The sequence below is a fragment of the Camelus dromedarius genome, chromosome 31, assembly GCF_036321535.1.
Source record: "Camelus dromedarius isolate mCamDro1 chromosome 31, mCamDro1.pat, whole genome shotgun sequence".
NCBI lineage: Eukaryota > Metazoa > Chordata > Mammalia > Artiodactyla > Camelidae > Camelus > Camelus dromedarius.
The window spans coordinates 12,940,899-12,956,895 of record NC_087466.1 but is presented as its reverse complement, the minus strand read 5'-3'; the positions used below and the strand labels follow the sequence as shown (position 1 = coordinate 12,956,895).

At 39.5% G+C, this 15,997-nt stretch overlaps 1 protein-coding gene across 2 annotated transcripts in view; it reads left to right on the top strand.

The window, feature by feature from the left end:
- The first annotated feature begins 2,928 nt into the window (after positions 1-2,928).
- Positions 2,929-15,997, top strand: part of MED13L (mediator complex subunit 13L) — a 253,854-nt gene continuing 240,785 nt past the window's right edge. For both annotated transcript variants that reach the window (XM_031442848.2, XM_031442847.2), the window contains exon 1: positions 2,929-3,104. In XM_031442848.2, the coding sequence (XP_031298708.1) occupies positions 3,033-3,104 (72 nt within the window). In that variant the 5' untranslated portion in view covers positions 2,929-3,032. The remainder of the gene's footprint in view (positions 3,105-15,997) is intronic.

Below are 15,997 nucleotides of genomic sequence, written 5' to 3'. Positions count from 1 at the left end.
CTACGATCTTTATACATGTGTGTAAATATCTCTGTAGGATAACTCCTACAAAACTGTGGTGCTAATTTATATTCCCACTGACAGTGTGTTAAGAGTTCCGCTTCCCTTTATAGTTGCCTCAGCTTTTAAAATACTGTCAATAGTTCTTACGGTTTTAATTTCTGAGGCTGCTATAACAAATTACCATAGACTTGGTGGCTTAAGCCAGAGAAATTTATTTCTTACAGTTCCGCAGGTTGAGAAGTCCAAGATCAAGGTGCCAGCCAATTTGGTTCCTGGTTCGAACCCTCTTCCTGGTTATGTCTTCAGCGGGCAGAGGGGTTGGGAAGGGTGGGGGAAGTGTGGAGAGAGAGTGTGTGAGGGCTTGAAATCCTTCTTGTCTCTTCTTACAAGGGCACTAATCCAATCATGAGGGCTACATCCTTATGACCTAAATAACCATCCAAAGGCTTTATTTCCAAATACAATTACACTGAGAATTAAGGTTTCAGAATATGAATTTTAGGGGGACACAAACATTCTGTACATAGCAACAAGTATTAAGCATCTTTTTGTATATTTAAAAGCCACATCTTTCCTATTCTCTAAACTGTCCATGTCCTTTTCTCATTTTTCTATTAAGTTGCTTTGAGAGACTTTAAAAAAATCTTACAGAAGAATGAGAATTTGGTGACGAGGTGTGTAGGATGAGGCCTCCTGGGACATGAATGAACCTGGATATGATGGACTACCATACTGATTGCTCAGGCCCAAGTAGCACCATGCATGCTAATAAAGTGCTTTGGCTTTTTTTTCCCTAAACATTTTCATCAACAGTATCTTAACAGAAATGCACACAATTGGCCTGAGGTCAGTAGGTCAGCAATTAGAACCCCTTTTTGACAGATTAGGAAATGAGGCTCCGAGAGTTAAGCTCTAGTGGCCAAGAAAACACAACCAGAGGTGCCAAAGCCATCCGTAGTCATCTGTGCACAGAGCCTTCTAGATTCAGGCTTGGGCCGTGGAGCCAGATAGACCTGGGTTTAAGCCACTCACTAACTGGAGAGCATGGGATGTCATTGCACTTCTGAACCGTCTCTTACTATAGTCTAAGGATAATAACAATATCTTATTTATGTAGTTGTTGTAAGGACTACGTTAAATAACGTAGGTACATTCATTATAACATAATATCGGTAGGTTAAAACAGAGTGTCCGCTGTGATAATACACATTATAACATGCTGCTCATGGGTTTTGCTTTAGCAGTTATTTGTGGTAGTTCCAAAGTTCAGTTCCCATGTCCAGGACTTCTCTTTCATTACACTCCATCTTCCTGCTGTTTTCCACTCTTCCTCTCTTAGCCCAGTCCACCTGGCTCTTCCACATCTGGGGGCTTGTTAGTGAAGTAGTCACCTACTCCCCACCTTTGCAAGGAGAAAACGTCTTAAAGACTAGAGAAGAGCCTCCTTCTACTGGTACTCTTCTGAACTCCCAGGCCATATGCTCTCAGGAAGTGCTGGTTATTGACTGAATGGAGCCAAGTGGGAAAGTCTGCTCCCAACACAGCCCTAGTATAGTGCCTGGTAGTTAAAATACATTTTGGCACAAAGCAAGAGATCAGCAAGCATTTATGCAGTGAATGCACACAGTGCCTAGTAGTAAGGGCTCAGAAGGCGTTTCTGTATTCAGTGCATTGTGCCTGGTACACAGTAAGCGCTCCATGGGCGAGGTTTGTAAACCTTCGGGCAAGAGTTCAGCTTCGCAGTGCCTGGGTGCAGGGATTCGAATCCCACACTCTCCTCTTCCCAGCTGTGCGACCTCGCGCAAGTGACAGCCTCTTTGTGCTTCAGATTTGTCATCTGCAAAAAAACGCCAACGATAGAGTGAGATCTCAAAGAAACACTCCCGGGAGCACTTGGACCTGCTGCTTGGCCGACAGCGAGTCCCCGCCACCACACTGGCCCGCCGGGGCGGTCGGGGGCCCAGCGAGGGGCCCCGAGCCCTCCGCGGCGACGCCACGGGCGTTCCCGGGGCTCGAGGTCGCGCCCGGCAAAGATCAGGGCACCCGAGGGGGCGGAGCGCGGCGCCCACGCGGGGCAGCCCACGGCGGCCTCGGGCCGGCCGGCCGCCGCCCGCCCGGGAGCCGCGCCGCCTGCACTTCTTTCTCTCCCTCTCCATCTCCCTCCCTCTCTCCGCCAGAGATTCCGGCCGCGCTCGGCTCAGCAGCGCCGCCCGCGAGCCGCCGCGCCGCCGCTGCCGCTCCGGCCCCTCCCCCGCCCGCCCTCCGCCCTGCCACCGCCCCCCCGCGCGGCCGGCGCCCGTCACGTGACGCTGTGCGAGCCAATGGCGGGCCGAGCCGCGGTCGGCGGCCGCCATTGCTGTCAGAGCGAGCGAGCCCGGGGAGGGAAGAGAAGCGAGGCTGACTGGGGAGGAGGGGGGGGTGGGGGAGGAAGAGGAAGGAGGGGACGTCGCTCGGCTGCCGGGGTCGCCCGCTGGCTTCGTCCGCACCCCCCCCTTCGCGAGTTCGCGCTCCGCGGCGGCGGCGGCTCCGAGGCGGCGGCGGCGGCGGCGGCTTCGGGGCTCGCCTCCCCTCACTCGCCGGCGGGGGCCGAGGGGGAGTCGGTGGCTGGAGATAAACAAGGCGGCGGCGGCGGCGGCGGCGGCGGCTGAGGAACAGGGAAGGCGGAGGCGGCGGCCGGCCCGCAGCGCCGGCCCGGGAGGCAGCGGCGGCCCTGAGAGGCGGGGAGGGCGCCGGGCCGCGCGGACAGCGCCCCCCGCCGCCGCCGGAGCCGCGGGAGCCGCCGCCGCCGCCCGAGCAGGAAGGAGCCGCGCGGCCGCCGCGGACCCCCCCGCCGGCCCGGGCCCGCCGCCCCCGGCGCGGCGTCGCCGCGGCGCCTCCCGCCCGCCCGCCGGCCCTCGCGCTCTCCCCCGGCGGCGGCGGCGGCCCGGCCGCCCCGCGCTCCCCGGCGAGGCGCCGCCGCCCGGCCCGGCCTCGCCTCGGACGCCTCGCTCCGACATGCCCCGCTCTGGCGGCCGGGCTCGCGGAGGATCATGACTGCGGCAGCGAACTGGGTGGCGAACGGGGCGAGCCTGGAGGATTGTCACTCCAACCTCTTCTCGCTGGTGAGTAGTCGGGCTGCGGGAGGGGGCTGTGCCGGGGGGGGGTCCCCGACCTCCGCCGCGGACCAACTTTCTCCTCCCGCCGCTGGGACTTCGCCCCTCCCTCGCCTCTCCCCGCCGTTCGCCTCTCGCCGATTCTCCCCCTTTTGGATCGTCTCTCCCTCGCCTTGGATCCCATCCAGTGTTTATTTGGCTCTTTAAAAATCATTTGTGAGCGCGGCGCTCGGCGTGGAATTTGCATGTGGAAGTCTCAGAGCTGCGGATTCTGGGTCGCACTTCGAACGCCCACCCTCTGTTGCAATCGCACTCCCCTTACCCTCCCCTTCCCCCCCCTTATTTTCCCCTAAATGTGGAAGGCTTTGCCTTGTGCTGCCCGCGCCTGCGATAAGCAGTCTTTTCCCCCTTGTCGGATCGGCTGCCCGCCCGCCCGCCTTTTGAATTTTTAAAAAATTCCATAATGACACCTGCAATTTCGCCCGAAAACAGTTGATTGAATGCGATTGTGTCAGTAAAGGACTCTTGCACCCGAAGCTCCCGCGATTGTAAACATCGACAGCCGCCTGCCTCTCGGGGCTTACTACGCCGGAGAGCCGCTAAGCCATTGCATCGAGCCGACGGAAGGTGGAGAAAGCTTTTTCTTCTTTCTCTCCTCCTGGGTCTTTTAAAAACTGTTTTCTCTTTCCTAACAACGAATCCACACACACACACAAAAACAACAAGCTGGGCGGTTTGATAACATCGCTTTTATCTGCCTTCGCCTCTCTCGCGCTCTCTCTCTGATAATTGACAACTTTTCCTTCGGATTTGAATCGCCTGCCTTAATCTCGAAGCAGTTAGGGTGTCAATTGTTCTCCTGGAAGCCTGGCACCCGACGACGGCGTCTAGATTCATCGAAATTAAAAATGTGTAGGGCTCCTGCAACTCTTTCCTGGCGGTGGCAGTGACATTTGGTGGTAAATGCCATCTTTGCTTTTTATTGGGTCGTATTACCTAGCTCTGAAAACATTCACGTTGTTAAACCTTGCGTTTAGGCTAATAATTGCAGTGCGTGGTCTTTAAATATGTGCTTTATGCTTGACTTACTGTATGTATAGCTATGTGCCCGGGAGACTACGAATTTGTTTAAATATTGAGCAAAGATTTGTAAACAGATGTAAGACAATTATGTTTCAAGCGTAGAATATAATTGGAAAATTGGCTGAACGGTTTATTTAATTTAGCCTTAAAAAAAACTTATTTTAAGTTGTGTACCCTTTTTGGGGGGACTGCCTTTGGGGAACATGCATTTTGGAAATTGTTTTCTGTAACCTCTGCTGTAGATAGGAGCATTATTTACTCTTAATCCTTGTTTACACTGGATAAATAATTTAGTGTTCAAATTGTAATTAGTTACATTTAATTATGGGTAGCATAGATTCTTTTTTTTTTTCCTTTGAGACTGGTGGAGAGATACAGATTCTTGCCAACTTTTCAAATAGAAGCGTTATTTTCTTAAATATATTTCATTATGCAGATAAAAAAATCAAAACGTGAGATTTTTACCTACAAAGACCGAGTGACAGTATCTGTGCTTACACTGTAATAAGGTCAGGTCAATTTTTTTCCCCAACACTTTTATTCAGATATTTAACCTTAAAATTCAGTTATAAGTTGTGATTTTCCTCTCAGTGCTGTGATAATTTTCTCTTGATCTTTTGATTTATGGGAATAAAACTCCTTTTGCCTCCTTTTTTCTTCTCTCAGTCTATCATTTACTATCAGTCAGATTCAGGGACTTTCATAGATTAGCAAACATATTGATTAAGGGGTTTTTAAAATGGTTTTTGTTTAGCAGCTGGTGACCACGTTGACACTTCAACGGGGAATTAAAATAACCAAGTAAACCAATGTTGGTGAGGAGAGATCCCCCCAAATTACCATATATCATGCTGACTGGTAATTGCTTGTATATATGTGGCTAATTTATATACAGTATGTTTTGTAGATGAACGAAAGTGTGCTACATGTGTAGCCAGTCTTTAAGATAAATCATTTCTTTTATCTTTTTTTTTTTTAAGCTTAAGTAAGGATGATAGTGTTATAGAGATAAGATGCTTGAGATTCTTTTGGAGAAACAATTTGTAGGAGAGGATTCTGTGCTTTATGACTAACTAAAGGTTTGTGCTTTGGGTATTTCTCTCCTAAACTTCTGTAAATCAGGAATTGATTTTTGAATATGCTTTAAAAAAAAACCCCAAAAAACCTGATTACTCTTTAGGTAGCAACTTAGAAATGCCGAAGTGCAGAAATGCATGGATTTGTTTTTTGTAAGAACTATAGAATGTCTGCATTCTCTTATGTAGAGGGTGGATAGGTGCTAATTTTAAGAAATTATGAATCAGTTAAAAAGCTGCTGATACTGTAAATTTTTATCATTCCAAATTGAGAATTTTCTGAAAATTAGGCATAGCGGCAACCTAAAATATCAAAAATATGTTGCCTAACGTACATTGTATAGAGTAGTTAATTCCAAAGGAGATAAAATCATCACTTGTTCAAAATAAAGCACGTATTATAAGAACTCTTTGTGCTAAATAATAGCATATATTTTTCTTTTTGGCCTGCAGTTTTTTTGAGCAAAGTATTGCTTATAGAGAATCTGTGTAAGTAGTCATATTAATGTGGATTGAAATGTAAACTGGAGATTATAAAGTTCTGTACCACGCTAATAACCCACCCACTTTCTGTTACCTTGAGGTGTTCATATGGCTTAGTAAAAATTGATTTGTGCAGCCAGGTGCTTTAAGATTTTTGTTAGTCCTTTTCTTATTTTTCTTCCTGATTTTCTGTGTGGCGTCACATTTCCTAAATTCTCTGTCAAGTCCCGCCCCCTTTTCCTAACATGTGAAAAATGCCATTATGTATATATGATATGGGCCATTATCTGTGTCTCTGATTCTTACTGTTACGAGATTTGTAGCTACTGCATTAAATGCATGCCTGGCTGTGCCTTTGTGACTCAAAACTGTTTTCTCATGCTGTCCATCACATTTCTGGGAGGCTCTTGTTATATATTCACTCAGTGATAATACAGTTAACTGTGTTAAATCTGCCCTTTTGGAAAGTGTAACAGTGTTCCCTATGGTATGTCAACTCACCCTTGTGGGAAGACATATAATTTCCAGATGTAAGTGTATCTTTAGTTTTGTTTCTTTTGTTTCTTAATTGAGATGATACGGAGAAAAGTGATTTTGTGTCCTTCAGCTAGATTTTAGTGTATACTCTTGACATGAGGCAGTCTAATTCTTAGACATGTATGCTCCACATTCATGTTATTTTATTTGCTTATAATCTTCCTGACTGTGGGATAATTGAGTGATATAAAATTCTTCCTTCCTGAATTGAAACATGCATTAGAACATAATTCCTATTAAGGACTGTTCATTCTATATTTGAAGATTTTGAGCTAATCTGTTGTTGACCTGCTTTCTTTTTTCTTTAGAGATTTTTTTTTTTTTGCAGAGAAGGAAGATAGTTGTAAATGTAGAAACTTTGAAATCTATTCTTTTGAGTTAGAACTAGATGGGGAGGACTTTCAGTTGAAAATGATCACGGAGGAGTGATTAATCTTCTCAAGTGCCTGTACGTATCCGGGGTATTTTCTCATCCCAGTTTCCAATTTTAATATTTACATATAAAGCATCTTTTTTTCATGATGGTTCATTGTCTTTAATGAAAATATTTATTATTTGCTAATGTATGTTTTCTGTTTAGCATCTTGTTGTTAGTAGCACGTGGTGTTAAAGTATTTATATATTTATAATAGCAATAATTGCCACCCGGTAATAGTTGCCATATTAACCTCCAATTGCTAGTAAATATTTTTAAGTACATAATAGACAGCAATTTAAGGCATAGTGTAGCAGTTTACTGGACCGTTTTAAGGAGCCATTTGTACGTGTGATGAGTTCATAATTTTAAAGGGAAAATAATGTACCTATGACTGGTATGCTAGAAAGTATGTTGCTGTGTTATTGCTTGAAGTGCTCACTGAGAGGAAGTTAGGTTAGGGCTGTTTCTTTGTGAGAATAAAGACAGGGGGTACCATTAGGACAGTGAGTGTCTTTTGAGTTTATGCCAGGTGCTTATGTAGTTTAGCACTTTCTTTGGAATATTATGGTCATTTTTTTCATGGCTGTATTAGGTATTTGGAAAAAAAATCTCTTAAGGCATTTCATTAAATAACATTAGGTTATAGTAGTGAATTATATTAATTAGGTATGGGAAAATTGATTCATCTTTTTTGTTCACTGGATAATTTAGCCTCGTTAATTTATTCATCAAACACTTTCAAAGATCTCTTCTGCTTTTAAAATTAATAAGGAAATACTCTGTCACTAGTTTGTACTGTATTCTATATATTATAACTATTTCCAAAAGATAAGCATATTCTGTATGTATTTGTTAAATTATTTAAATTTGAGATGAAATTCATTGAAATACTTATAAGATTATCTAGATTTTTTTTAATGAGCAGTTAATTCAACTCTCAAAGTTTGATTCAGAGATAGACTAGATACTGTTCTGAAATGATCTGACTTATTTTGGACAGAAGAAAGTAATAGTCTTTGAAATAGTAATAAGAAGTACTTTTTTTTTTTTTGAAAGCAGGTGATACATTTATTTCACCGAAGTTAGGTAGTGAGATTAGACATTTATGAAAATTAGTAATATCGTTGAATGTTAGGTATTATTACTACTGAACTGTGCATTGCAATCATTTATTAGAAATGGAGAAAAAGGATTTCTGCAGCATTGCTTTTAGTGTCATTTACTTAAAATGTATTGTGTGCTAATCTGCTTTTATAAATTGTGAATGTCCACCAGAATTTCTGTTTTGTCACTGTATAAACATTCCTATTTCAAGAAATTACATTTAATGCATTGCAAAGTGAGGTAATTAGGCAGATAGCCTAAAAATGTGCTGTGGGGGATAGTTAAAATTTTTTTTCATGTGCGCGTGTGCGCACAGCACACACACGCATTTGTTTCATAGAACTTGCTTAGAGATTTGGAATTAATGAATCAATATTTGTAATGTGTTTTGAAATTTAGGACTTTTCTTCCTTCTTGAATCATTTAACTTCTTGCTGATCCTGTTCAGATAATTTCTTTTTATAGTATATGCTTTCATTGTTTATTTGAAAGATTTGAAGGTGTTAGCTTTGTTCTGTTGGGGGAATTCACTTCATTACATAGGGGAGATGATTTTCCATTAATCTTGGTAAATATTAACATAAACGAGGAATTGTAAATTCAGATTCATTTGCATGAATGAAATATGTATGCTTGCCCAAGTTTTGTTTAGTATAGAATCACTTATGTACATCTGCACAGTTTTCTATCTTTGCTTTAGCTGTTACAGAAAGTTTCAAATTCTCTTAAAATGTTGTGATTGGTGTTTGTTTCAAAGGCAGCTCCCCACCCCACTGTATTGTTTTGTTACTTAATTTTTAAAATCATCTGTAGTATATATAGATCGGGTTTTACTCTCATAAAGTGGCTCTCATAGTCTTCTTTTAGGAACTCCTGTTTTACTTGCATTTATAATAGCATGTTTTAGTTATGTTTGTTGGAGTAGATTTGTTTTCCTTTTTTAAACTGATAAAATGTCTTCTTAGAGTACATTTGGATTCTAGTCTGAAAGAAAGGATGAAGTTTTTTTTTTTTCTTTCTAAATGAAAATTAGAAGAATCAGTGGTGTCCAAGGGAGAATGTTTACATCATTGGCATTTCCATACTCCAGTTTATTATGTGTATTTCTGAGTGTTTATTTTCTTTCTAGATGAATTGTGGTAGAATCTTACTAAAACCGTATTTCTGCTACTGTGAAATAGCACAGAGCCCTGGTTGACAGCTTTCTGCATTTTGTACTTTTTCCAGTACAGTAAAATTCCATTACTGTTAAAGGAACCTCCTGAGTTGATTATATTAAACTTTCATATGTGTCTTATTTTGCATAGTTTACTTAAAAAAATGAAAAGGGGAAGGTAAAGAGAATTAGGTAAACTTGCAGGTAAATGTTTCTTTTTTTCTCAGTCTTCACTAGATTTCTTTACTATAATAATTAAGTCTTAATTTATTTTAAATCACTGTATTAATTGGATATATTTAAGATGTTTGATATTAAAATTAAATCTGAGGAAATGATTTGTTTCACATAAAATATACAATTAATTGTGCATAGAGTTCTCTATAATATTGAGCGGAAATTCCAAAGATTGATTATCTACAAGGTATTAAACTGCATTAAAACTGTGATTTTTTTTTTTTCCCTCTGAAGAGCATTGATAAATTTCTGAGGAAGCATTTTTGCATAAGACAGATGAAGCTTCCTCATATAGTTACACATTGTTTCATTAAATAGGAAAGATGATTAAATCCATCTACCCTTAATTTGAGAGTTAATAAATAAGGTATTCAAAAGAGTATAATTGGTGTGAAAAAACATTTTGTGTTGACAATTCTCATGATTGAATTTTAATGTCCTAAAGAGAAGTAAGGAAAAGCATACATGTATCTGACTCAGGAACCAGCTCCTCTTTTTTTTTTCCGTGTGTATATATATGTATGGCACAATCCTACTCATCTTTTAAGTAGGTCAAATGTCACCTCTGTGAAGCTTTCCTTGACTCCCACAGATAAAACTTGTCACTCTTGCTCCTCATGTGTGCCGCCTCCTTCTGCCTCTGCTAATCATATGAGCTTCTGTAGGGCAGTGACCCTGACTAAGTCATCTGTGCATTCTCTTCATAGTTAAGTGCTAATTAACTATTTGTTAAATGAATAAATTACCCGACAGCAATTCTCTTCTCCATCCTTCTCCCTAAGGGAGTTCTCATTGTCTCTTTAGGTCCTGATCGCAATGTTATTATTTTTTTTTTGAACTTATTTAGCTGTTAAGATCTATATTCTGAATATGTATTATCTAGGTTGTATGTACTGTGGCTTGGTAATATTTTAGATGAGTTCCAGGAAATCTTTATTAAAGAGAATTCCAACTGTTTAAGAGATGTATGCTTATACCTCAGAGGAATAGGAATTTGGTTAGTATTTAGATTTTGTATAGTGTAGTAGGCAATCTGTGGCTTTTGGAACCTGTTGGAGATTTTGTTTGGGGCTTGATACAGAATTCCTTCATTTTTTAATTCTCTAAGCTGTGCAGGAGGGCTTTTGCTCAACCTTTAGTTATAAGATTATTTTCCATCAGTAAAATAGGTAGTAAGCTGGTAATAGGGAAGGTTGAGTTGTATTCAAACTTTGTTTTTTTATTAGTGACTAGATCTTGTTGGTTGCATAATGGTTCTGTGCCTCAGTTTCTCCTATCAACTTGATGGAAATATGGAAGTCAGGAGGTGTGAAAAATCATTTTGAGTATCTTTTAGGTAAAGCACTTTGGATGACTAGATAATGTTCTTTAATGGGAAGAATGTTCTAGCAAATGACAACTGAAGTTATAGAATAGCCCTAGGCAGTTATCGAGGAAGTTGGAATGGCAAAATTACTTGTTTTAATATGGCAGTTATGTTGTATTTGTGCTTTTTGTAGGGGGAGCAGAAGATTAAATTGTTCTTGTGTCTTTCTTCATAAACCATGATTGAGAAGAAAAACTTAAAATTCATCTTTAAATGTTACAGCTTTTCACTTGTGTATATGATTCACAGTTGTGTGGTGTGTCTTTAATAAGCTGGGTGATTTTGCTGTATCAACCCTGAGCTCTGATTGGCTAAGACTAGAGATTGAACTGTGGCTCTTGTTTGGTACTTTAAGCTATTAATTCCTTGGCAGCTCCAGAGTGCTCTTTGAACTTTAAATAGCAGTTCTATTAACATTTTGAGATTTGTCTCAGGGAATGTCAGAAATAGTACTTAATAAATATCTTTTTCCTCTTAAAGACTAAATTATGTTTTAGTCTGACACACATGTCACAACCCTTACTATGTTTGAACAAAGTATATATCATCAACTGCCAGCCAATTTCTGTTTTCCATTTAATAATACGGCAACATCTAAAAATATTGTTTAGACTTTGTTGAAGGAAATCCCCTCCCCCCAGTCTATAGTTTTTGTATTAGTCTTATGGAATATGAATATGAATAGTGTCCTAAGTTTATATCCAAAGTGTAGAATTTTACATGTAGATGGTCTCTAGCATTCTAAATATTAGAAAAAGTTAATTTGTGTGTAAGTTTGCTTTCACATAAAAACCCACCCTGAATTTTGTTGGTACAAATGATGGTTAGCCTATTGTATTGTACTTAATTACTTGTGTTATAGAACTCAAATGCTATTTATGGTAGCATTTTTATGGGAATGAACTTACATTTATTGTTCCTGCTTAGCATGCTAGGAGTACCTTTCCTCTGACTGTAGTGTTGGCAATCAGAGCAGACACTCCCTAAAATCCATCTTGGCTCCAGGTAGTGGGAGTGAGGACGACCCAGGCTCTGGGCCCACTTTTAGGCCTAGGAGAGGGTTGTTATCTGAAAGAGCGGCTTGAAGAGAGTGCTGAGAGGTGAGGATGCCCCTCCTGGCTCCACGGAAAGAGCCAGTTTTGGAACAAGGATTGAAGCAAATTTTCCCTTCCCTTCCTGAAGGTATCTGCTGCTGCTTCCTCTTTGCTGATACGCTTTTATTGAAACATTGAGAACAGTGTTCAGTCCTGTGATGTCATCAGGAAAAGATTTTGTATTTCTTTGCCCTTTAGCTCTTCCCTTCCCTTTCCTCCTTCACTCACCCTTAGAGACAAGTTTTCTACGTACTATTTTGTGTGGTAAATGAGGACTTACAAGCCTCAGTGAACTGAAAAAGGAAATTGGGTGTGAGATTGGATGAGGTAGCCAATAAGTTAGTATTAAGCATTAATTTTTTTATATGTTATATTTGAGAAATTTATGATATATGTAATTCATTTTCAAATAATGTACATACATTGGAAATGATTAAAACCTGGCTTGGGTTTACAAAAAGATTAGGTGTCTGATATGTGGGAAAAAGGCTTGCATGTACTATTTAATTTCTAAGATTGTGTATGGTAAGTGCAGAAGGAGAGCACCATGGACAGATAGCATGGTACCTGGCAGTCAGGAAAACTCAGAAGGTGATTTAAACTGGATCGTGAAGGAATGTATGGATGTGGTTTGCTAGAGGGGAATGGAAAAGACATTCTCTGGAAGCTTAGTTGACAACTCTGAGTCTGTCCTTAAGAATATTTCCTGAAGTGGGATATAGGAGAGCACTTCTTATTTACGATCTTGGTTCTTGGTTTCTTTTTAAAAAACAGTACAAAAACTTACTGAAATCTAATTTTTGTTAGGTGGAGAATTTGAAGTGTAGGCAGGCTGATTTAGATTAAGAAATGGTGATGTTAAAATAATCAGTTTTCTAAAATAATTCAGTTCTAAACTTTAAAAAAACAGTGCTATATTACACAGAATGCTAATGACTAAAGTGACAAATATTTCAGAAACTGGACAGACGTGAAATCTTAAATGAGCAGATGGGATATGAAACTAAAAGTGGGAGATAATCCAAGATGATATAGAAACTATTATGAGAAATGAATTGAGGAAAAACAAATGTGTTAAATGGTATTACATTTAATAATATGTTTAAAAGCCTTTCTAGGATTGCTCTCTTACATAGACACGTTGGAATTGTTGAACTGAGTAACCTTTCATTCTTTAAATTTTGTATATTTTAAAACACATTAGATTTTGGTTCAGAATTCCTTCTCATGAAGCCTAGACATTTAAGTCATGAATGTATATGTTACATGTACTTTCAGTAGACAGTATAATTTGCTTTATCTGACGTAAACGTGAAAAAAAGAGAATAATGATGATTTTCAAATATAATTGCGGTGGACCTTGAAGGGGAGAGATAAAGAGTGAAAGATGAGGAAGTTTGTTGTTTGGGCAGCTTGGTAGTTAGTTGAAATCATTTCATTTGACTGTTGAGGGTAAAAATCTGGATTATAGTGGCTTGTGCAATGAATGAATGGCACACTTTCCATTTGAAGAAAGTTGATTGCGGAGCAGGCACTGATGTGGAAGTGGGGAGGGTAAGCGATTGAAAGGTAGTTTGAAGGTGTTTTTTCAGAAGCCTCATTTGTGTTTGTAGACTTAGGAGCAACAATAGTGGAGAGAAAGAAAGAAAGATGAAAAATGTAGGAAAAGCTGGTCATTGATGAAAGAAGTCTAGCTGGAAATGGTATCAAGAACTCAGGTGATGGAGTTTGTACTGGAAAAGAGTAAGACACATCTGGGTAATAAAAGATGTGAGGATATAAGAAATTAGTAAGTGTGAAGGAAGTGGGGACAGTTTCAATTGTACCTTGACTGCTTTTTAAATTCAAAGATGGTATTGAGCTTGAGCCTGAATAAACATTTAAAAATTTTTTGCTAAAAAAGTTGCATTTTAATTGATGTACTTGTTGCAGTCAACCATCTTTGTTTTATTTTCCTTTAATCATTATTTTAAGTAGGTCACATGTCACCTCCTCAGGTTGTACACTTCACAGTTACAAAACTGATTTTGAGTTAGTCACACCAGAACTGATACATATCTGCCCAAATGAGAAGTTTTCTTCAAACTAAGACCCTTGAAATGGATCAGATATCGATGTTATTGTCTGTAATACTTTTTGGTCTTTTTCCTTGGAATTTCTTTAAGAGACGTTTAGTTAGCCACCTCAGAAAAAATCTTATTTTAAAGAATGCTTCTTTGGTCAGTGTCTTTTTTCCTTTCTTATCTTGGTTCTGATTTTTTGCTCTTAAATTAACAATTTAGTACCATCTGATAGGGGCCTTACTGATGGTAAGCAAAAATCCTAGGAAGAACCCTGCTTTTGGATATACAGCTAACCCCTGAGCAACATGAGTTTGAACTACATGGGCCCAGTTACACGTGGAGTGTTTTCAGTAAATGTGTACTACAGTGCTATGTAATCTGCAGTTCATTGAATCTGTAGATAAGGAGGGCTGACTGTAAAGTTACATGTGGATTTTTGACTCTGCAGGGTGGATGCCCCTAACCCCCGAGTTGTTCAAGGGTCAACTGTATTGGCATGCATATATTATGCATGTGTGCCAAGAATTCCTGCCTTGCTTGTATGGTTGCCTCCCAGGTTCTGAGTCTAGTGCTTTAGTGTACTTTTCTCATACAGTTTCAGTGGAGGTGGACTTAGTGGTCCATTGTTTGGTAAAAGTAGATTTGGGGACAAAATAAGTAGGGGTCGCATTTTTGCTTTCTGGGGATCAAGGCAATTATAAGGGGAAGAGTAGAACGGTAAGTTGTGTTCTATCCTTAACGTCTGTCTAGCAAGTGTCAGGTATCATCTTGTCCATTTTGATTAGACTGAAGTAATCACTAAGAAAAGCCTTGAGATACGTAAAGTATCCTGTTGAGATAATTTCTTAAGGTCTTAACAGAAAGTTAGGTCTGTGAGACTGTAGTACCGTCACCCACTTAGCGTTGCTTTACTCATTTGATATTGCCTGGTAAAAGTCATCTAGTATCAGATACATGTTCTTCCAGCAGCTTCTTCCACAGGCTGAGCTGAGCACAGTAGCACTTGTGTATTTAGGATTCAGTGTTATGGGAGGTACAGAGGATCTCTTACTGGCATGCTTATGTTTGTTACTCAGATTACAAATTGCAGTGGTCAGTTATTATTTCCTACTTTTGAGTTCAGGAATATGATGAGATTTTTCTCAGTCAGCTTTGTTACTATGTTCTTCACATTACATAGACGATTTTATTTATGATAGATGATTTTATTTATTTATTTATTTTTCTTGTTAAGTACTTTTCACATTAAAAAATGGGAACTGAAATCCTGTCAAAGAGTATGGCAGTATAATACTAGAGCTATAGATATTTCAGGAAAATTTACTTACATGATAATCTAAACAAATAACAGGCACTTTTAAATTCTACAGATTTATATAACACTTGGGCAATTTAACATTTAGAATTTATACCAGAGCATAAATCTACATCGTAGCTACTGAAGACCATAAATATTTACCTTCTGAAGGTAAAAAAGTCTTCAAGTTACTAAAAACATTTTTCAGAGTGTGTTGGTTTATATACAAAGTGTAATCATCTGCATGGATTGAATCAAGTGTTGTGATCCCAGATAGACTAAATTCTGTAGTTCTCTATAAATTACTTGAGATATATATGAAAATAATATTTTATTACTGTTTGGTGGTATCATAGTGAAACTGAGCTTTGCAACCCAGACAGATGGTGCTATTCTTGAGTCTGTCTGCAAGATCCTATAACATTTAGTTAAACAACAGAATGATTCTCCTGAGAACCCATACTTTGATATGTATAAGCTAATAAACTGTCTTTAGTAAATTTTATAAATTTGATTTGAAAAAGAAGTATTTACTTGCTCTTAGGAAACTTTTCTAATGAATCTGTTAAGATGAATAGCCTGGTTTGGTAGTTTAAATGGTAAACTCAAAGAAAACAGATGGGATTCACTAAGGTAGGTGCCTGTCTCCTAAAATAACTTTGATTTTTGTTGGCAAACTTTCTCATATAGTAAGTGTGATCCACTGTTAAGAACTCCAGGAGCTGACTTTAACAATTTCCAGACAACTGTGAGAAATTTGGTAATATATATGTTAACATTCTTTTAAAAAAATAACTATTGATTTAGAATCCTTGCAATCCAGCTTACATTTAAATATTGGGCTTGAAAATGGAAATATTTTAAACAGCCTAATCCAGTTTTAATACATTGGGTGGATAGAATGTTGTTTAGCTATTTTGTAAAAGTTTGAGTTTGGAGATAGTAATATATGATTGAGATGAATAAGTTTATCAGTTACCTAAGTAAT